Source organism: Heloderma suspectum, chromosome 8 (genome assembly GCF_057233095.1).
Source record: "Heloderma suspectum isolate Gila_16-S chromosome 8, 16-S_ref, whole genome shotgun sequence".
In the NCBI taxonomy this organism is placed as follows: Eukaryota; Metazoa; Chordata; class Lepidosauria; order Squamata; family Helodermatidae; genus Heloderma; species Heloderma suspectum.
Genome location: NC_139465.1, coordinates 17,835,809 through 17,859,437, shown reverse-complemented (window position 1 = coordinate 17,859,437; position 23,629 = coordinate 17,835,809). Strand labels below are relative to the sequence as shown.

Here is a 23,629-nt window from a genome sequence, read left to right as displayed (position 1 = left end):
CACGAAGGGCCTGGTTCTCTTGCGTGAGAGCTTGCACCGCCGCGTCCATCGCACCCTCCAGAAGCAGTAGGAGCAGAGAAAAAAAAAGGAACGAGGACCAAGCTGTCAGGAGCGCCCTAGCTGCCTCTTGCAGTCCCCTCCAATAGCCAACTCAGGATACAGACGACGAGGATTCTTTCCAAGGCTTTATTCCTTTATTACTTTATGACTCTTACAGATACTAATCACTAGCGACTAAGCAAGGAACAGCACTGGGGAAAGATAGCAGAGTTGCCTAAGCTCCAGGTAAGGCAGTTGGTCCCCGTTTGAAGGGGAACCATGGGAAGACTCTGAACTTATGGGCTCTGGAGAGATCCTCCCTCTTTCCCTTGGGTCCTCGGGACGCGACCATTGTTTTAGCACCAAATGAGCAGAGCGCCTCCTTTCGGCACCCTCCATCTGTTGTCGCTCCCTGCGTCTGCGCCAAGCATCCAGCAAGCCCCCCTCCAGCGCTGTCCCACTGCCAGGGTCACTCTCTCTCCCAGGAATGCTGGCAGGAGGAACCTCTGCCAGCTGCTGTGCTTGTGAGAGATGAGTGAGCGCCTCTCACACGGATTGCTGTTCTTCCTCAGAATCAGAACCACTCTGGGGCTCTATGGGCTCAGTTTCCACCCTGACAGTAACCTAGCCAGAGTAGTGCACGTGCTGGTAACTTCCCAATTAGACTACTGCGATGGACTTTATGTGGGGCTGCCCTTGAAAATGACTCAGAAGCTACAGCTAGTGCAAAATGCAACAGTTAGACTGTTGACTGGAACATCTCACAAAGATCACATAACACCAGTTTTAAAGGAATTGCACTGGCTTATATACTCATTATATACTCATTGTATACTCACTGGCCCATATACTTCTGGTCGGAATTCAAAGTGCTAGTGATGACATTTAAAGCCCTAAACAGCTTGGAACCTCAATATTTGAGGGAGTGCCTTCCCCTATATATGCCTGCCCAAGGATTGAGATCTGTTGGAGGAGCCCTCCTCTGAATCTCACCAGTGCAAGATATACCCTACAGTGGGACATTGGAGAGGGCTTTTTCTGCTGTGGCCCCTGGTTGTGGAGTGCCCTTCCCTTGGAGGCCCAATTGGCATGGACAGTGGTTTCATTTTGGCGCCAAGTTAAAACATGGCTTTTAATCAAAGCCTTTGAGGGCTAAATGCATTCCCTAAAGTAGCACACTGTTTTAACTGTTTTATTGTTTTAGATTTTAAATTGGTATTAGCTTGTTTAATGGTTTAATATGTTTTTAGCTGTTTAAATTATTTATTGTTTTATACTGTCTCCATTGATTTTATCTGTACACCACGCTGAGATTCTAATGATAGAGGGCAGGATAGAAATGTTATAAATAAATAAATAAATAAATAAATAAATAAATAAATAAATAAGGGCGCAATCCTGTGGGGATAGGCAGCTGCCTCCAAACTCGGAGGTGACCGCTTATACAATGCAGGGCAGGAGAAGCATGGAGGGGATCGTCCTCTCTGCACTTCTCCTGCCCTGCATTTGTGGCTAGACAGCCAATTTTGGCTGTCTAGCTGCGGGAAGTTGAAGCAAGGGAGGCAGCAGCTGGACAACACATAGGATGTGTCGTCCTGGCATTTCCGTCTTCTCCGCCCTGGAATGCCTTATTTTCACAGCTCTGCAGTTCTTGTACATGCATGGAGTGCAGGTCTGTTCTGTGCTGCCCAAGAGGCAGCATGCAGCAGGGGGGAGGATCGGTTCTCAGGGAACCGACCTCGGAGCACGGGCTCTGAGGTCGGTTCCCAGAAACCAATGTATCCTAAGGCCATCTAGCTGACTAGCGGCCATATGATTGCTCTCTAAATTTATATATACATCAGGTGTATGTGTGAAGAGGTTGTGGTTTCAAAATATGCCTTTAATGTTCGGTTCATGTCAGCTATGTTCCAGTATACTTAAAAACCTTTGCATTATACTGAAGCCTTCAGCTCCGATTACATATTTCTTAAATTAATCCTTGGGGCCTAGAATTAAAGATGGCCCAAGAGGCAGTGGACCATAATGTAGTGGTGGAGTGCCTTTATTTTGTTATATCTTTGTCTTAACCAATCATGAAGGCATCAATCAAGTGCCCCAAATTTGACAGCAGCCATAATACCTGATCCCAGAGATCCTGGGAGTAGCTATTCAGTATTCTTTAGCCATACTAGCTCCTGTTAACAGTATATATTGGCACCTCTGAGAGAGATAACATGCTCTTACATCCATTTTATTAGAGTATACACCCTGTATGTAGAGAAAAGGCAGCAGCTAATGTGGTTGTTCTTCAGTTTTGCCTACTCCATTTCGTTATTTTTGTGCTGCTGCTGCTGTCTTAAACTGGGGGATTGGTGCTAATTGACTAATCTTGTTTTTCAAAAAAACACTCATTTGTGCTGTTACAAACAGGAGTTTCTCCATTAATGGGTAATCTAATAATCCAAGTGATGGTCTTATCATGCCTTGGTACTGCCTACCTGTAGTTCCCAGACCAGTATTATGTTTTATGTAATTTCTATGCCTGTCTCTTTTAGTTTTTCTGGGGAGGGGTTTTGTTTGTTTTTAAATTGGACTGGGCAGAAGAATGCTATGACCGAGATGTAACTTGACTGGTTTCTTTATTTTATTATTTGTTAAAAATATTTATATCCTACCCTTCTCTTGTAAAACAATGCTGAGGGTGGCTCACATCATATTAAGAACAATCTAAAAATACATCCTGGAACCAAATCAGATTGGGGACAATTGCAACAGATTAAAACAACATGAAAACAAAGGATCGGTTTGTAACATCTCATCAATCTGGTAAACTAAATGCTTTCTGTAAAATAAATATTTTGGCCAGGTGATAGAAGACCAGTAGAGAGTCAGCCAGACAGACCTCTCTAGTGTTCTGCTCTGCCTCTGGCATGGCAAGGGCTTAGCGTCATTGGGCACTGGTAAGGCCTATGTTACAGGGTTCCACAATGGATTGTGCCTTTACCAGGGTCAGTTTTCTGGGGAGGCAGGAATGGGAATAGAGCAGCACCTTGGAGAGCTCTGAGTATTTCTGGGGCTGGAAGCCAGAAAAGCTTGTCTATATGTTGCTCTAACAAGTAGCAGACCATGACTGAGTCTTAAGTTGGGGTTTGGCTTCCTTTAGGCTGGGTTGTCCCACCTCCACACTGGCCTGGTTCACACGATCATGGCTGGGGAAACAAGCCACAATGGCTTATTTCCTCTGCTGTGCATTCCAGTCGCATGCCAGGGGCATTATAGAACCCATGGGCTGTTGTAGGGTTCTGGCCCTGGCTGGGTTCACATAACAGAACAAGCTGTGCTGCTGAGGGTAATTGTGTGAATCCCCCCAGTAAGCAACTGGCAAGCAGAGAGTAGTTAACAATTTAAGAAGTTAAAAATCCAGTAGTTAACAATCCAGATTTAAGAACTGGAAAGAAAATTATTTTGTTGCGGACCTGGATGGATAAGATGATTTTTACCCAGGATCCATTATTGGGTGTTAATTATGAGTTTTTGCCATTTTCAGCTTTGTGAGATAAACTTGATTTGCCTGCTACAGCTGAATGGCAGTATTTGCAATTGAAACATTTGTTAGAATCTAGATTTAGTCCTGCTGCTTTTACTGCCTTGGATTCCCCTTTGCTACTGGAAATACTTACTGAAGCTGACCAGGTATATCACCCCCCGAGACATGTTTATAAATACTTATTATCAGTGAATAAATACGATACACGGGGTCTTTAGCAGGAATGGAACCAGGAATTGTAATGTAATTGTAATCAATGGACTGTCATTTTGGCATCTGTATCTGATATGTCTGTGACCATCTGGTCACGTTTTATTCAGCAAAAACTCTCGTTTTAGGTCTATTGGATGCCACAACATCTCTTTAATAAAGGTGTGTTTAACTCGGCTAATTGTTGGAGTTGTAATTCAGTTAATGCTTCTTTTATTCATATATTGGCGAGAAAACGTTTGTGAACCCTAATAATAATTACGGAAATTCCATAGTTGTACCATGATAGCCTTCGTAAATCAAAACCAGTCCTTTTCTGAATATCCAAATATTCCATGTCTTGTGAAATAAAACAATGTATAAATTAGGCAGACAATGAGTACTTAAGAGTCAGGGTATGTGCAAAAGTAAGTGAACCCCTGGTTGCATCAGCTCAATTAAAGGGGATAATTAGAATCAGGTGTTTAAGTAATTAGGTGAGTTTCAGGGGTGAGTTTGGGAGGCCCCACCCTGTAAAAGGATCAGAAGCTTTGTGAGTTTGCTCTTCACTATATGGTTGTGTGGAAACATGTCATGCCACGATCAAATGACATCTCTAAAGACCTCAGAAAAGCAGTTATTGCTGCTCATCAGTCTAGAAAGGGTTACAAAATCATTTCTAAGGATTTTGGGCTCCACCAATCCACTGTCAGACAGATAGTCTACAAATGGAGAAGGTTCAAAACCACAGTCACTCTACCCAGGAGTGGTCATCCTACCAAAATCTCTCCAAGAACAAACCGTCACATCATCCAGGAAGTCCAAAAGAACCCCCAGGTTACATCCAAGGATCTGCAGGCCACTCTTGCCTTGACTAATGTGAGTGTTCATGATTCAACCATCAGGAAAAGATTGAACAAGAATGGTGTTCGTGGGAGGATAGCCAGAAGGAAACTACTGCTCTCTAAAAAGAACATTGCTGCCCGTCTGAAGTTTGCTAAAGATCACATAGACGATCCCCAAGACTTTTGGAACAATGTTCTCTGGACAGACGAGTCCAAGGTAGAACATTTTTGGTCTCCATGAGAAACGTTATGTTTGGTGAAAAAACCTGAGTTCGAACAGAAGAACCTCATCCCAACTGTCAAGCATGGGCATGTGGATGTCATGGTTTGGGCCTGCTTTGCTGCCTCAGGATCTGGATAGCTTGTCATCGTTGACACAACCATGAATTCTGCAGCATATCAGAAGATTCTAGAGGAGAATGTCAGGTTATCTGTCCATGAGCTGAAGGTGAACTGAAAGTGGGTCATGCAACAAGACAATGATCCTAAACATACAAGCAGGTCTGCAAAAGAATGGCTGCGGAAGAAGAAATCCCATGTTTTAGAATGGCCTAGTCAAAGTCTGGACCTAAACTCCATCGAAATGTTGTGGCAGGACCTGAAGTGAGCTGTTCATGTAAGGAAGCCCTCAAATGTCACTGAGTTGAAGCAGTTCTTTAAGGAGGAATGGGCCAAAATTCCTCAAAACCAGTTTGAGAGGCTGACCAACAGTTACAGGAAATGCTTACTTGAAGTCATGGCTGCTCAAGGAGGGTCCACCAGGTGAATCTAAAGGTTCACATACTTTTTCACACATAGGTATTGAATCAGTTGTGGATAAATAAATGTTGAAAAAGCATCATGTTTGTGTGTCATTTGTTTACTCAGGTTATCTATTGTTTTTATCTAGGATTATGGGGTTAGATTAAGATCTAATAACATTTTAGATTGCAAATATGTGACAATCCTAAGGGGCTCACAAACTTTTTCTCACCACTGTATGTTTTGGAAATGCCCAATAGTTGCCTCCTTTTGGGAGGAAATTACCAGACAGATAAATTTTGTATTGGAAAGCTTTTTAATATTTACTGATGTACATGTTCTCTTAAATTATTTACCTGCTTCTTGGAATGTAACATATGGTCAGTATAAATGGATTTTTCATGCTGTCATGCCTGCTAAAGGACTGATACTACTACAACCACTGGAAGAGTAAAAACTCACTACCTATAATGCAGTGGATGAAGACCTAACAACATTAGCAACATTTGAAAGAGTGGTATAGGCTCTACTTGCAGATGGACTTATATTTGGATATTTAGTCCGCTTTTACTGAAGTTTATGTGTAATCTACTCATTTTTCCTTTTTTAAAGACTGTTGTAATATTTGAAACAGGCCTTTAAGGCATGTCGTTACACTTGCAATTTGTTCTAAGTTTTTTTGTTTTTGTTTTGTTGAAACTTGCAATAAAAAATTGATTAAAACAACAGCAGGCCACCATGGCTTATTATCCACCCCGTGATAGTTTTTCTCTGAAATGGGCCTGCTCTGTTTTAGCAGACTCAGGCTGCAACAGTGCAGGGGTGGCTTTAGCATGTTGGTATCTTCATGGCTGCAATCCACAGAGACCAAGGATGGCAATGTGGCCTTTTCTGGATGCAGGAAGGCAGGTTCCTGGGGTCTTCCCGGAGAACTGGGTCCCGAGGAGGTGGAAGCCTTGTGATGCCAGCTCTTGTACTTGTGCCTATAAACAAACTGTAAGCCACTGGAGCTGTTGTACAATAGGAGTCACATGCTCCTGGAGACGTACACACCCCAGCATCTTTGCTGTTGCATTTTAGAGCATGGATTTGTTGTTGTTCAGTCGTTCAGTCGTGTCCGACTCTTCGTGACCCCGTGGACCATAGCACGCCAGGCCTTCCTGTCCTGCACTCTCTCCCGGAGCGTGCTCAAGTTCATATTCATTGCATCGGTGATGCTATCTAGCCATCTCATCCTCTGCCGTCCCCTTCTCCTTTTGCCTTCAGTCTTTCCCAGCATCAGGGTCTTTTCCAGAGAGTTTTCTCTTCGCATTAGGTGGCCAAAATATTTGAGCTTCAGCTTCAGTATCTGTTCTTCCAATGAGCACTCAGGGTTGATTTCCTTTAGGATGGACTGATTTGACCTCCTTGCAGTCCAGCACCACAGTTCGAAAGCATCAATTCTTCGGCGCTCAGCCTTCCTTATAGTCCAGCTCTCACAGCCATACATTATGTAGCACTTCCATGGCTATAGTCAGGCCTTCATTTCTTCCTGTCTCTCTCATGCTGTACTGCTACCTTCCTACCTGCTTTCTTGGCAAAAGCCAAAGTCACGTTAAGGCTTGGTCTGTGCACATAGTAGAATGAGGTGGTAGGGTTCTGATGTGGTAGAATAGACTATACTACCTTGGATTACAGGTGGGGGCTCACACATTTGAATGCTGAATTGCAAGAAGGACTCACTGCAAAAGTGAAACTAGCACACCATACAGTGGGCTGGCCTAGAATCTTTTTCCTTGGTGTGATGCCTTTTGTTTTACTGGCAGGAATATTTTTGAATGCTCCCCAATGGAGGGCAGGGGAACTCCTTCGGGGAGCATTTGAAAACTATCCCTGATCTGCAGCTTGAAGTGGTGCAGTCCATTCTATTACCTTATTTTGCTACATGTACAGGCTGGGTTTAAGAGTGGAGCTTTATACACAATATAGCAGTAGGACTGGACTGTGCATGCAGCAGAATGTGGTGACAGAATCCTGAGGTGGTAGAATGGGTTGAACGTCTGCTACTTTGAACATCAGGTGGAGGCATCACCTTTTGAAAAGTTACCTTATGTTAAAAAAAACACACAACTCTCCTGCAAGTAGAAAATGAGTACAGCAGGAATGGGCTACAACTTTTCATCCTGATGTGATCACTTTTGATTTGCCGGGTGGTTTTTGTTTTTGTTTGATTTTTTGTTTGTTTTATGTTAAGGGCCACCCACAGTCTGAAGCTTTCAGTCCAATGTACTGCCTCATTGTGTAGATCAGGCCCTGTCGTGGCACTGATCAAATATTTGGACACTAGTCCAAAAGGTTGTCTGTCACTCTCATTTTTTAGAGGCTTTGAATTAGGGAACCTGTGCACCAGCCAATCCAGCTTCTGTTAATGTGTCATCCATTATCTGGATAAGTATAACTTCTAATCAGAAGATAGGGGGAAAATACAGGATTTCACCAGCCTTTGATTGCAGCTGCTTAGAATAGGGTTTTGTAGCCAACCTAATCAGCTTTTCCTTGTTCAACCAATTAGAATTAAACCGCACGAGCCTTTTTCCTCTGGCACTGCTTCTGAAAGGCTTTGAAACCTATTGGTGTGACGGTTAGAAATAAAGGAACAGCCTAAAATCAATGTTTCATGGTAAGCTGTTAATGAAAATGTTCCAACAGAAGCTATATTTATGATAAATATGCTACATGCAGCAAGACGTTTGTTCCCATTTCCATTCCTTCTTGAAGTTCCTTCCTTGTGGTTGCAGCAAAGTCACCAGGTTAAGGTTTGCTTTTAATATGAACTTGTTTAGCTTTTCCAGCTCATATTTATTTTCTGTAAATGCACTTGGCTCAGTTATGAATCGGGTTCTAATTTTCCAAACTTGTGCAGGTTGTTGATAGTCAAAGCCAAGATTCTCTGCTTATATCTTAGGGGCAGGAGTAGTCAACTTGTGGCCCTCCAGATGTTTCGGGCTACAACTCCCATAATCCCAGTAAAGAGAGTTGCCTCAATGAAGGGTTTTACACCCAGAACACATTAGGCTAGTTCAAATGTAGTGGGAAACCATAGTTTCCCGCTACATGAACCAATCTGAATGAATTTGGTTTTGTGCACTCCTCCTCCTCTCCTCTCTTTTGTGGCTGCTAGAAGGAAATCAGAAACATCCACTTCTGCTTTCAGACAAACCACAGTTCCCCAGTGAAAGGATTCGCACGATCATTGCACCCCACCATGGCTTAAATAAGCCATGGTGGGTTATGGTTTATGCCAGCCTCCCTTTTGAACAGCCACAGGCTGTTTTAGGGTTGTTTAACCCTCGGATAAGCCATGGGCTCCTCAGGGGGTTTGCACACTCATCTGCTGAGGCTTGAATATTCAAAGGGTGGTTGGCATGCACTGCAATCCACCTGCGGCAATCATGCAAACCAGTCCATGTCTAAACCTAGGGAATGGAGGTTTGCTTGAACTCTTAATTAGTGAGAACAAGCAGTGATCAAATCATGGCTTCAGATCCTGGCTTGTTCCATAACTAGAGATGAAACAAGCCAAAGTTCCCTGAGTTGGGATCTAATAGGGAACTGTGGTTTGTTTAATAAAAGTGGCAGCAGATGGTGCTGATCTTGCAGCGACAAAAGAGGAGGTAGTGCACAATCCCAGGGTTCATGAAGGCTTGTTTATATAGTCTGAACTGAAACATTTCGTTCATTTCGATAAACTCCCTGAACTCATGAAGCTGAAGCATGTACTGAGTCAGACCATTAGCCCAATATTGTCACTCTGACTGGCAGCCGCCCTCTAAAGAGTCAGTCTTTCGACCCACTACCTGAGATCCTTTTTAAGTGGAGATATGGGAAATTGAACCTGGGACCTTCCACATACAAATGTGTGCTCTGTGACTGCTCTACAGCCCCTCTCACTTACTATGATTCCCTCATCTCCACACTTATGATTACTTCCTGAATAATTAACAGATAACCTCAGGGTAAATCCAAACAAATCATCCACCCCATCTATCAACTATTCTTCATGATTTTATTTAATGGAAACAGCAGGTGCTGTTAAGTTCATCAAACAGATATTCTCTGTAGGTAAGTATTTCATGTTATTAAAAAAGTGGTGGTGGTGGGGGACTAATGATGTCTAATAGTCTAGGCCAGAAAGATTCAAACTGTCATAATGGGTCTTCCTCAGCAAAGAGTGTAACTGCAATAGGATGTTGAAGGGGGCCAAAGAGGCCTATAGTCTCTTCCCACAGAGGCTCACACTTCTGCTTATGTGGGTCCCCTGCCTACTTGTTCATTCCCTGCTGTGTAATCTTAAACTCAGTACAGTAAGTCAGCTCATGGCTTACCATGATGGTGCAAGGAAATGCCATGCAGTTAATAGAGCAGTTAATATGGACGTGATGATGGTATGCATGGAGCTTGACATGAACAGCCCTAACTCCCATCTATGTTTAGAAAAGTTCTTCACAAGTACATAAGAACATAAGAAGAGCCGTGCTGGGTCAGACTAAGGGTCCATCTAGTCCAGCATTCTGTTCACTCAGTGGCCAACCAGCTGTCAACCAGGAAACCACAAGCAGGACACCAGTGCAACAGCACCCTCCCACCCATGTTCCCCAGTAACTGGTGTACATAGGCATACTGCCTCTGATACTGCAGGTAGTATATAGCCATCAGGACTAGTAGCCATTGATAGCATTATCCTCCAGGAATTTCTCCAGTCCCCTTTTAGAGCCATCCAAATTGGTGGTCATTGCTACATTTTGTGCAAAATAGGGCAACACGCATCTTCTGTGTAAAATACCTGCAGAGAGCTCTGTGTTTGTACTGGAAAGTTCTGTATTTCTATTGGAAAGTTCTGTACTGTGGTTTATGTTTGAAAATACAAAAGGACTGTATACTCTCATCAATGGCTCCAGCCTTTCTCCCTTGCGTCCCTTTATGCCTGGAATGCCCTCGCCGAAGTCTTTCCTGTTTTCTATCCTGTTTCCTTGAAGTCTTTGACTTAACTCTGTAGTTGTCACACCCAACTGAAATGAAGCTTAAGAATGTGTTACTCCTGCCATTCCCTCCCCTCCCTCCTCCTGTTGACTCCCCCACTATCAACATTTTGATTCTAAGCTCATTCAGGCAGAGGCCTGGTCATCTTGCTTACATTACCTTGCAAAGTGCCATGCCCACTGGTAGTGTATCTAACAAACAATAACATTATTAAATTAACACATGAAAATGGCGCCAGCACCTCGTCAAGCTCCTCAAAAGACGTGCACATACAACACTGATATTGCTTCTGCTACCAGTGCCCTCTCAGCAAGACCTTCAAACCTACAGTGCCAGATGTCCAAACTCAAGGGAATTCCAAAAAGACAAATTTTTTTACAGATGGCTAGTGACCTTAAAGATAAACTGCTGGAAAATAATAAAATAAGCCTACTGTGTCATAATTTTACCTGAGTATTTTTAAAGCCCTCAGCAAGAAGTAATCTGATGTACAAGTTAGCCTTCAGGGAGTTGGATTTTATTTCCAGAGTTGTAAGCGTAACAAACAACTTTTTCTTGTTCTTCCTTTTTCAGTTCTGTTGGGTTAGCAAAAGCAGCCCTAGAAGCAATTAATGGATTCAACCTCTTTGGCAATCAGGTAATAAAAATATTTCAGTATTTGTTCATTCTCTGTTTTTAATTAACTGCTTGTTCTTCAGTAAATTGCTTTCATTCCAGATCAAAGGATGTCTAATATCCATATGGTAAAGCCCGTACAGTCTCCAATTCTGTATTATTCTTTTTTTAAGGAAGTAGGCAAGAAAATTATTTCTTCCCTTTTTGGGTACAGGATTCATAGCCTGACAAAATCAGCACTTTCCTCAGTTAACAGGCATTACTTTTCTCTCCAGAAACTTATTTAACTCTTGTGAAAACAGAAATGTATAGAACTGTCCCCATTTTCCTCTAGTCCTTTTGACTGAGGCATTAAACAGCTCCAGTTGTTCATACAGATATGCTCCTTTTTCTGTTTTCAGTCTCTGCTACAGTGCACCATCTGTTGCTTTTATCAGCCTCATTATCGGTTCCCCACCCATCTTTCCCCCCCTCAGATAATTTGGAATCCATCAAATACCAGGCTTTTCATCAGTCACTTTACTCCCATTCTGACATGCACGCCCTTCTCTTCATTATCACAGAATGAGGTCCTAGTTATGTCTCACTCTCCTGGCCAGAAAATGTAGACAAAAGCTCAAGGAAAAGGCTTAATGCCTCGTGTGCATTTTGAATGTCACTGGCCAGCAACTTTTTTCAGGGGGAAGGAAGGTGGGGGCCAGGATTAGCCAAGACCCAAAATGGACCCAGCAAGTTCTGTTGTCTTTCTTTCTTTCTTTCTTTCTTTCTTTCTTTCTTTCTTTCTTTCCTATTTAATTATTGTATTTCTATAGGGCCATAAAATAAAAACCATAATGAAATAAAAGCATAATAAAACATTAAAAGCAACCTTAAAAACCATAGCAACAACTTAACAAGCCAAGTTAAAAAGATATAATTACTGCTCCCTCTGCACTGCCCCTCTTAGGTGTGGGGTGGCTGAGAATGTAAGGCCTCTGTAGGATCAGACCAAAGGTTCATCTAGTCCAGCATCTTCTTTCCTATAGTATCCATAAGCAGGGCATGAAGATAATCACCTCCCCAAAACTATTTGGAAAAAGGAAGTGGTGTAGAAAGTTGTTTCAGTGGGGCTGTCTCCTTCTTATTTATTATCTATGAATTGGAGAGAGATACATTTATTGTTAAACAGAGGCTAATGGATACTGATTTTCAAGTCCTCTACAGAATGGCACAGGGCCCATGCTCTTCTTGGTCATTGGGTTTGCCTGGCCCAAACTTTAAAAATGTCCTATTTAAACTGGTTATCGATCCCCAAATATAGAAGAGCATTCTTTCTGGCTTGATGTAGTGTTTTACCTTTTAAAGCTCTAGATGGTAGATATAATAAAATTCTAGTTAATAAGAGACATTTGCCTTGCAACAATAGAGAAGTGGAGTCTACTTCTGCGCGTCTTCTTTAACTGCAGTTTTTGTCAAGGTGTTAGAAAAACTTTGATTTACCCTATTACGCAGTCTCTTCCTGGACGATCCTTAGGGTACAATCCTAATGAGATAGACGGTCGCCTCTGACTTCAGAGGAAGTCAGAGGCGAACACCTGTCCAATGCAGGGTGGCTGAAGCAAGGAGGAACAGATTCTTTCTGTGCTCTGGCTGCCCTGCAGTTTGCCTCAGATGCCCGATTTTGGGCTTCAAAATGCAGCTTCGGGGAGGGGGTGGGAATGGGGCTGGAGACCACATAGAAAGCTGCCTAACACAGCTTCTGTGGTCTCCTTCCCACCCCATGCCCGGGAATTCCCCCTTTTCTCCCTGTCGGTGCTCTGTGTTACAAGCATGGCCAGGCACAGAGAGGCAGCCACCGCCGTTCTCTCCGCCCCGGCTACGAGGGGGAGGGGGCAGGGAGCACAGTTTCCCAGCTGCCAGCTTGTAGCTCTGTCTGCGAACTCGAACCCAGGAAACTGAAAAATCCTGTCTCTCCCCCCCCCCCCCCGACGCTATCTAGGGGACATAGGACTGCTCTCTTAGAGTCCTTGTTGATTATTTTACTTGAGGATTCTAACTTCTCATTTACAGAGGAGGTCGCTACATTTTTGAATGTAACTATCTGGATCAGACTCTCTGTGGTTGTTTTATGACCCCGCTCTTAAATTCCTATGTACTTTATTTTTCAATATGTATGTTATATTTTTTATTCTGTATGTCTGGGGTTGATCGCAAATAATACATTATTACTATAATAGCCCTCCCCCATTGTAGCTCCCCACCAGCAACATATAGCCACTACCATTTATTTATTCATTTTGAAAGCTTATACCCTGCTCTTCCTCCCCCCAGAATGGATTTAACGTGGCAAGGAGGCAGCATTACAACCGAAACTCTCCCCATGACCTGAGCTCAGTCCCAGCGGAAGCTGGGCCTTGGGTAGCCGGCTCAGGTCGACTCAGCCCTCCACCCTTCCGAGCTCGGTAAAATGAGTACCCAGTTTACTGGGGGAAAGGTAGTCACGACTGGGGAAGGCAATGGCAAACCACCCCGCTATAGCCTGCCATGAAAACGCCAGCGTAAGCAGGCGTCCCTCTAGGGGTCGGCGATGACCCAGTGCTTGCACAGGAGGAACCTTTCCTTTTTTTTCCTAAAGCAAAACATCATACCATATTTTAAGACCTTTATAACAAAGCACACTCCTAAAAACAGCAACTGCAAGAGATCAGCGTTCACATGCCAGGTTGAAGAATAAATAAAAATAATTCCAGAAAAACAATGTTCATAAAGACACAGCATTAAGCAAAATAAGCCCAAAGCCTTCTTAAATAGCCACGTTTTTTACGAGCCACCTAAATGAAAAGTGGGTCGGGGTCTGATGGATCTCATTTCACAGGGCATCCTGGGTGGCACTACAGAAAAGGCCCTGCTCCTCATTACCTGTCCTACTTCATAAGAATCTGGAGCAAGGCTTTCAATAATAAAGGGAGAATGTGGGGAACATAGAGGTTGCATTTAGCTGTCATGGCTGATAGCCACTGACAGATTTATCCTGCATAGATTTATCTAATTCCCCTTTACAGCCATTCATCCTCTAGCCATCACATCTTAAATGAAGTCTATGTTGTGTGAAGAAGTACTTGATTTTGTCTTCTGATAATTTCACTGTGCAACTGCAATTCCTAATACTGTATGTGTGGATTTGGCCCTAGGGCCTCCAGTTGCTGATCCATTTGCTAATCCCTCCAGTTGCTGATTCTAGGGTCTTCAGTTGCTGATGTTGTCAGAACCTTGTGTGCCTTTCTGAAATGTCTGTATCTCTTCTTTCTGAAAGCAGAGAACCATCAGACGAGATGTGTTATTCTTGCAAATTATGTTGTTTAGAAATCTTGTTTTTTCTACTCTTGATCTCTCAATGAAAACCCTCACTAGTAAAAAACAATGCATTGATAATATGTTAATCATGTTATGTGGGGGTGGGGGGGGCGGGTTTCCCAAAGAAATTAACTGTTTTCATTTACAAATCCAAAGTACAGGATACATAACTATACAGAGTAGGAAGACAGTCCAAATGGTAAAAAGAAATTAGAAGCTGAGAATGTCTGAAGGTAGAGTTAGCTACATTCTAAGAATTAAGTTATTTTAAAAAATGGTGGATACTTCTTTTTGGCCTCTTTGTTTAAGCTGCAGACACCGCTGGCAAGAGACTGCTGCCATGCAGAGTAGCAGACATGCTTCTCTGAAAAGCTTAAGACTTCTTAAAGGGATTCAGCTAACTTTTAAACTGGATCCTTATAGTGAGAGTGAGCACAGGCCAAAGTGTAAACAACTAGCAGCAAGAAAGAAACCCTTTTCATCTTTATTTATTTATTTATTTATTGCATTTATACCCCGCCTTTTTTCCTCTTGCAAGGAACCCAAGGTGGCTTACATTATCCTCCTCCTCTCCATTTTATCCTCACAACAACAACCCTGTGAGGTAGGTTGGGCTGAGAGTGTGTGACTGGCCCAAAGTCACCCAGTGAGCTTTCATGGCCGAGCGGGGACTAGAACCCGGATCTCCCAGCTCCTAGTCCAACACTCTTGCCACTACACCACACTGGTTAAATCTTTAGTTTAACATTGTCCTAATCTGGGGGATTTGGAAGCCTGAGCATTTGCAAGTAGCCTCTGTTTGGCCTTGAAATACGAACGCTTAGCCCACTTGGTTTCTGTACGCCTTCCATGGATATAGAACTGTCTGCTTTAAAATATGGAGCTGGCAGATTGGTAGCTTAGGCCACCTTGTTGCATCATATTGTGTGTCTTGCTTGTTCCAGCTTGATCTTCATGGAAATACATGGATGTGAGAGCATTTGTGGGTTCATTCCCTATCTTGAAAATCTCCATGTGAGAAGTTGTCTCTACGGCAGGGATGGGGAACTTTTTTTTCTTTTCCTTTTGAGGGTTGCATTCCCTTGGGAATAATCTGTCAGGGGCTGCATGCTGGTAGCGGGCAAGGACGAAACCAGTGGTAGGCAAGACAAGAGACAAAATAAGTCATGGCACCCTTTTCTGTCTTTTTCTGACTCCCTGTTTGTCTCTCTCTTTCTCTTTGACACACCTTCTCTCTGTCTTCCTCCCTGCCTAGCTGGCTGCCAGGGGCAGTGGTGATAGATTGCTCTTGCCAAAGCACTGAACTTATTGATTGCAGAGGGCTCTTGAAACTAGGCCAAGGGCTGCTTGCAGCCCTAGGGGCACAGGTTGTTTGCAGATCTTCCCCTTACATGTGGTTGGAACCAGCACTTTAAAGGCAGTGTCACAGTTTCCTCATCTACAATTATAAAGCCTTCAACCCCTTGCCTGGAGCTTGGCCAACAGATTTCCACCCGCTCCTTCCCCATTCTTCCAGTTTCAGGTCCAGATTTTGGGAACCCCTTGAGCAAGATGCCCAGGGTATCTTGCCCCTTCCTTGCCACTGTCACCACTGCTCTTTCTCTCTGGGCCCAATCCAGACCATTACCGAGAAGGAGAGGGCAAGTGAAGTAGAGTTTGCTCCTCCTGCACCTTGCTGTTGTCACTGCTTGCATACTTGGGAGGGCAGTTGAAAAGGCAGCAACACCAAGGAGGAGGAGCGTCTGGAAGTCGGCAGTGGGCCCTTTGCTGGGGGTGTGCCTTGGCAGGTGCCTGATTATTCTGACCCTTGACATTGGCTCTGCCTCCTCCCATTATACGTTAGCTCAGGGGAGCACCTGCTTTAAGGCTGTAATTATAAACTCTGAGCCACTGACATGTTTTGAGCACAAGCATGGTTTTATCCTCTGGATGTAGTTTATAAATTATAGTGTATCTCCATTACAGATCTGTCAATACCACAGTAGTAATTCTTAGTCAGCACATGGCACTGATAGAGTTTCCCTAGTCTGCATACCCTGCCTAACTTTGTGTAAATGAAATAATCACATATTTTTTCCTTGCCTCCATTTCCATTTCTGTCCTCTTCTACTGCTGTCTCCCTTGTGTCTATTTTTTAGATTGTAAGCCCCTTAGGATAAGGACCTGCCTTGTCATTCTTTGTAAAGCACCATGTACACGGCTAGTGCTAAAAAATTAATCCTACTCAAGTAGGTGTGTTACCCTCTCCTCAACTATAAACGCTTATAATGGTGTCTTTACATGAGTTACGATGTAGAGAAGCCAAGTTGTGCCACTACCGTAGAAACAGGCGGTGATGCTTTCAGCACATTAAAACCACCAGGTAGTAAAACTGGTATGAGGGTGTTTTTTTAAAAAATAAATAAATAAACAAATAATATGTATTTCTTCACATGGACATCACCAGATGGTCAATGCAGAAATCAGATTGATTATGTACTTTGCAGCCAAAGATGGAGAAGCTCTATACAGTCAGTAAAAACAAGACCTGGAGCTGACTGTGGCTCAGATCATGAGCTTCTTGTTGCAAAAGTTCAGCTGAAATTGAAGAACATGGGGGAAAACCAACCTTTCAGGTATGACCTAAATCATATCCCTTATGAATATACAGTGGAGGTGAGGAATAGATTTAAGGGATTAGACCTGATAGACAGAGTGCCTGAGGAACTATGGACAGAGGTCCGTAACATTGTTTAGGAGGCAACAACTAAATCCATCCCAAAGAAAAAGAAATGTAAGAAAGCAAAGTGGTTGTCTGATGAGGCTTTCCAAGTAGCTGAAGAAAGAAGGGAAGTGAAAAGCAAGGGAGAAAGGGGAAGATATATCCAACTGAATGCAGAGTTCCAGAGAATAGCAAGGAGAGACAAGAAGGCCTTCTTAAATGAACAATGCAAAGAAATCGAGAAAAACAATAGAATGGGAAAGTCTAGAGATCTCTTCAAGAAAATCGGAGATATCAAGGGAATGTTTTGTGCAAAGACAGGCATGATAAAGGACAAAGAAGGCAGGGACCTAACAGAAGCAGATGAGATTAAGAAGAGGTGGAAAGAATACACAGAAGAACTATACAGGAAAGATCTTAATGTCCCTGATAGCCATGATAGTGCAGTCACTGAACTTGAGCAGGACATCCTAGAGAGTGAAGTCAAGTGGGCCTTAGGAAGCATTAGTAACAACAAAGCTAGCGGAGATGACAGTATTCCAGCTGAGCTCTTTAAATTCCTAAAAGATGATGCTGTGAAAGTGCTGCACTCAATATGCCAACAAATTTGGAATATTCCACAGTGGCCACTAGACTGGAAAAGGTCAGTTTACATTCCAATTCCAAAGAAGGGCAATTGCAAAGCGTGTTCAAGAAGAGGAAAGGTTCCTCCTGTGCAAGCACCGAGTCATTGCTGACTCCTAGAGGGATGCCGCTTTTGCTGGTGTTTTCATGGCAGACTATAGCGGGGTGGTTTGCCATTGCCTTCCCCAGTCGTGACTACCTTTGCACTCATTTCACATGCCAGCAAGGTTATGCTCAAAATCCTACAAGCTAGGCTTCAGCAGTATGTGAACTGAGAACTACTGGAAGTACAAGCTGGGTTTTGAAGAGGTAGAGGAACTAGAGATCAAATCGCCAACATTCGCTGCATCATGGAGAAAGCAAGAGAATTCCAGAAAAATGTCTATTTCTGCTTCATTGACTATGCTAAAGCCTTTGATTGTGTGGATCACAACAAACTGTGGCAAATTCTTAAAGAGATGGGAGTACCAGACCACCTTACCTATCTCCTGAGAAACCTGTCGGAGTGTCAAGAAGCAACAGTAAGAATCGGACATGGAACAACTGATGGATTCAAAATTGGGAAAGGAGTACGACAAGGCTGCATACTGTCGCCCTGCTTATTTAACTTATATGCAGAGTACATCATGAGAAACGCCGGGTTGGATGAATTACAGGTCGGAATTAAGATTGTCGAGAGAATTATCAACAACCTCAGATACGCAGACGATACCACCCTAATGGCAGAAAGCGAAGAGGATCTCAAGAGCCTCTTGTTGAGGGTGAAAGTGGAGAGTGCAAAAGCTGGTTTGAAACTCAACATTAAAAAAACGATGATCATGGCATCTGGCCCCATCACTTTCTGGCATATAGAAGGGGAAGAAATGGAAGCAGTGACAGATTTTATTTTCTTGGGCTCCATGATCACCGCAGACGGTGACTGTAGCCATGAAATTAAAAGACGCTTGCTCCTTGGGAGGAAAGCCATGGCAAACCTAGACAGCATAGTAAGAAGCAGAGACATCACCTTGCCGACAAAGTTTCATATAATCAAAGCTATGGTTTTCCCACTAGCAACGTATGGCTGTGAGAGCTGGACTATAAGGAAGGCTGAGCGCCGAAGAATCGATGCTTTTGAACTGTGGGGCTAGAGAAGACTCTTACGAGTCCCCTGGACTGCAAGGAGGTCAGATCAGTCAATCCTAAAGGAAATCAACCCTGAGTGCTCCTTGGAAGGACAGATACTGAAGCTGAAGCTGAAATATTTTGGCCACCTAATGCAAAGAGAAAAGTCACTGGAAAAGACCCTGATGCTGGGAAAGATTGAAGGCAAAAGGAGAAGGGGACGGCAGAGGATGAGATGGCTAGATAGCATCACCAATGCAATGAATATGAACTTGAGCATGCTCCAGGAGAGAACGGAGGACAGGAAGGCCTGGCGTGCTATGGTCCATGGGGTCACGAAGAGTCGGACACGACTTAACGACTGAACATGTATTTCTTAAAGACACAATGGTGTATTCTTTAATGACTGCAAAATTTCAAAGAGCAACACAAAATAGTATGTGTTGACATGATGATTAGATGATTAGACTTCTATTTATTATCTTTGTTTGGAGCACAGGTCTTCAGCTGGTAGGTCAGGACCCCAAACCTGGGCCATTGACCAACTTAAGACGGGTTGTTCTAGGAGCACATTCAGTGTTTTATTTTGTCCTGCTTACAATCACTTTTTAACAAGAGAGAGAGAGAAAGGGAATGAGAGAGTGAAGTAGAAAGATGGGGGAGAGATGGAGAGAGAAAAGAGGAAAGTTGATTGTGGGGTGGGGAGAGAAGCAGAGAAACAGCCATATAAAAATGGGTCCTATGTAGTAGATTGGGGTTAAAGTTAGCTCCTTGTCTGAGAAGATTGAAAACTACTGGTCTAGTCTAGAGTGTGTGGGTAATTACAATCTTCTTATGTATACAGGTTGCTCTGTTATATTCTGACATAAACAGAGTTTTATACAAAGACACTTGTGGCAGTAGTAATCAGTGAGTAGCTTGCTTCCTATGTTATCTTTGCCACTGGGAGTCTCTACAAAGCAACTCATGCCACATGTCTTTCTCTTCTTCCTTGAGATGTCTAAGATTTTAACTTAGTAAATCAAAAGCTGGAGCTGTTCCCTTGTTGGGACCAAATACACACCTTTTGTGTGTGGTGGGGTGCCTTCATGGACCCAAATGGGTCCATTGTAAATGTGACCTGTTTGCTTCCTAGGTCCTACCATTGATTATCCATGCAAGGGGATTTCACTTTCCTCCAGGAGACACAGATATTCTCTCTGTTTGTCTTACTATATTTTATACTGAGTCTGCTTTCCCCATGCCACTTCTCCCAGTTCTCCTGGATGCTACTGAAATGTGCTTGCTGTTGCCTTGGCAACTGATGTGGGCCACCAGCCCAGGGAAATTTCTCATGGTTGCCCCAGCAACTGACCTGGGGGGTGGGATTTGCTGCGTTCAGGCATGCAGCTGGAGGTCACTAAGCACTGCCCTATCCCAGCATCCTGCAAGCTACAGGAAGAAACTCTCTATTGATCACAATTTGGCTGTGGGTTAAGTGTTTCCATTTTACGCTAGCATGGTTCTTATTTCACTTAACTTGCATTCATGACTCCCTCTAACACCAAACTCAGACGGTGAGTTCTGTGAGAAATTGAGCCAAAGCGAGGCCAATGAGAAACAAATGGGAGATATTGGTATGTTTAGGAGAACCCTGATGTTTGCAAAAGTACATCCCACCCTAAAAACTAAGGAAACAAAATCACCATGAAACAGCTCAATAAGGATTTCCAGCTGCCATGGAATGTTGAGTGTCAGTCAGAAAAGAAAAATGGAAAACTTGCGAGACAGTGGAATGCCCTGCTTGACCTCCTAACAGCTTATGCTGTCCTGGAAAAGAGCATGGCTGGCTGGAACCCTGACTAGGAGGGTGATTGCAGGACCCACTTGTTCTGTTTTAAACCTGTTAGAGATGGCCAGTTAATTTCCCAGCACTTGAGCCTAATAAGCTTGTACAAGAAAACAGAAATAAAATCATAATTCACTTTAGAAAAATGAAGAAATTATTGTTGTTGTTATTCTGCTGCCATGGTTTGAGATGACTAAGCTTTTGCTTTTACCGAAGATCTCTAAATACTACATTGAACTAAGAATGAATCAGTGGAAGTATGCTTAAGTGGTAGGATGAACCATATCACTTCATGCTGCAGGTAGGATGTACCACTTTTGACTGCTTCTCCATTTAAAAAACAAAAATAACCTGCAGTTAAAAACAAACAGACTTAGCACATCAGGAAGAAAATTCCTAGCCTAGCCCTTTGCCTGCTGTGCTGGTTTTCTCTTTGTTGTTAGTGTAAGGGAGCATTCAGAAATGTGATCCCTTATGAGCCATCTTACATGATTTGGTCCATTCTACTACCTCAGCATTCTATCTCTCGGTTCTGTGCTATCTGAATATTTGCCATTAAGGACAGACAGTGTGGTTTGTGAGGGACCATGGGTTGGCTTAGCATATTTCAATTTGGGGTTTTGTTTTTTGGTAATGTGATTCTGTAAGCAACCTAGAGTAAAAGTACCTAACAATAAAATTATAAAGCTGCTATCCTTTACCTACTTGCCTGGAAGTAATCCCCATTGAACTCAGTGGAGCATACTTCTGAGTAGCCACGTGTGGGGTTGCAATGTAAATAAACATATAAAACCAGTCTGTATCTGTATCATCATCATCTAATTGAACACATCCGTAGAAAGGAACACCAAAAATACCCAAAAGTATTATAGTTGGGGAAAAGCCAGAGTAAACAGATACGTTTTTAGTGAACACCTAAAACATATCCGCGTTGAGGCCTGAGGAGGAGTACCTCCTCTGTGTACCTCAGAGGAGAGATCATTCCACAGCAGCGAATGCTGATACGGGAATAAAGCTTAAGGGTCCTCATTTCTGTTCTCATTAAATCCAGCATTTTCCTCTCAATCAAGATCCAAATGGTTGTGTAGTAATAAAAAGTGAAAACAGTTGTCATTTTACTCCCGCTCTTCCCTTTCCAAAGCAAGTATCTTAGTTTATATCTCATTGCACCTTACAGCACTGCACTCATTCTTGCTGATTTTCCTTTGAATCTGGGATAGGAGGGCCCATGCAACTAGTTTTATGGGCCGAATGAGCCAGTTCTGGGCTCGGGTTTCTTGAACAGCACCCCCTCCTGTCACATGGCTAATGGCTTTAGATACTGAAGGGGTCTTTGAAAAGCAGCTTGTGATGCAACCTGGGAAATCCGTTGTTCAAAGGGAGAGAAACAACAGTCTTATCCAGCGTATCGAAGCCTGTGCCTTGGAAATGCTTTTTTCCAAGATTCAGACGAAATAAATAATAGGTACAAAAAAAAAATGATCCCCCTTCATGGATCACTGCCTTGTTGTGGCGAAGGGGCTCGCGTAACTCAGTGAAGCCATAAGCTATGCCGTGCAGGGCCACCCAAGATGGACAGGTCATGGTGGAGAGTTCTCACAAAACGTGGTCCACTGGAGAAGGAAATGGCAACCCACTCCAGTATTCTTGCCAAGAAAACCCCATGGAATGTATCACAAGGCTAAAAGAGATGACGCCGGAAGATGAGCCCCTCAAGTCGGAAGGTGTCCAATATACTACTGGGGAAGAGCAGAGGGAATTTCCAAGTAGCGCCAGAAAGAGTGAAGCAGCTGGGCCAAAGCCGAAAGGACACTCAGCTGTGGATGTGTCTGGTGGTGAAAAGAAAATCCAATGCTGTAAAGAACAATATTGTTTAGGAACCTGGAATGTCAGATCAATGAATCAAGGTAAGCTGGAGGTGGTCAAACATGAGATGGCAAGATTGAACATCGACATCTTGGGAATCGGCGAACTAAAATGGACAAGCGTGGGCGAATTTAATTCAGGAGACCATTATATCTACTACTGTGGGCAAGAATCCCTTCGAAGAAATGGAGTAGCACTCATAGTCAACAAAAGGGTGGGAAAAGCAGTACTGGGGTACAATCTCAAAAACGATAGAATGATCTCAGTACGAATCCAAGGCAAACCATTCAACATCAGAGCAATTCAAGTCAGGAAGTACAAGCTGGGTTTCGAAGAGGCAGAGGAACTAGAGATCAAATCGCCAACATTCGCTGGATCGTGGAGAAAGCAAGATAATTCCAGAAAAACGTCTATTTCTGCTTCATTGACTAAGCTAAAGCAGGACAGGAAGAGAGCGCAGGACAGGAAGGCCTGGTGTGCTATGGTCCATGGGGTCACGAAGAGTCAGACACGACTGAACGACTGAACAACAACAACAACAGCAACAAAATCTTATTATTGTAAACAAAATCTGCTTCCCCCTTCCAGCAATAGCTTCCTACGTGCCCCTGAATGTTAGGGGGACCCTCCAGAACAGCATTCCCTTAGGCAAAACAGACTGCTGGTGGTGGGTACAACCATTCCCCTTTTCCCGTGCATGCATAGATGCTCATTGTGTCTGAATAGGCCTCTGTGGATCCCAGCTTCTATTCATTTATGTATTTTTACACATTCTTTACTTGTTTCCCTTGGATCTGGGTTGATATGCGCTACTCTCTTGTCTGTGCTACAAAACTGTTCTTATTTATTTATTACATTGCATTTCTTTATTACATTTCTATACCGCCCAAAAGGAGGTTCACAACTCTGGGCGATTCACAAAAATTAAAACCATAAAAAACAACATAAAATATTCTTACTGCAAAGCAGTCGCTGCAAACTACACAATTAGGTTTTGCAGCATCACTTTCCTCATATTTCAACTGATCATACACTTGAAAGCTGGTAAATGAATATAGGCAACTTTGAGAGCAATTTGCGCTTATGTTAAGGAGCAGGATGGCATAATTGCACATCTTAAAAAATCAGTCTGGGGTTATTGACCTATGCTTGGCCTTGAAATACTGCAATGTGTCTTTCTTTCTTTTTTAATCCAC

General features: G+C 43.1%; 1 protein-coding gene across 13 annotated transcripts in view; it reads left to right on the top strand.

Annotated features, from left to right (window-relative positions):
* Positions 1 to 23,629, top strand: part of PHKB (phosphorylase kinase regulatory subunit beta) — a 203,902-nt gene that overhangs the window by 89,932 nt on the left and 90,341 nt on the right. For all 13 annotated transcript variants that reach the window (XM_084813030.1, XM_084813043.1, XM_084813038.1 and 10 more), the window contains one exon: positions 10,936 to 10,999. In XM_084813030.1, the coding sequence (XP_084669156.1) occupies positions 10,936 to 10,999 (64 nt within the window). The remainder of the gene's footprint in view (positions 1 to 10,935; positions 11,000 to 23,629) is intronic.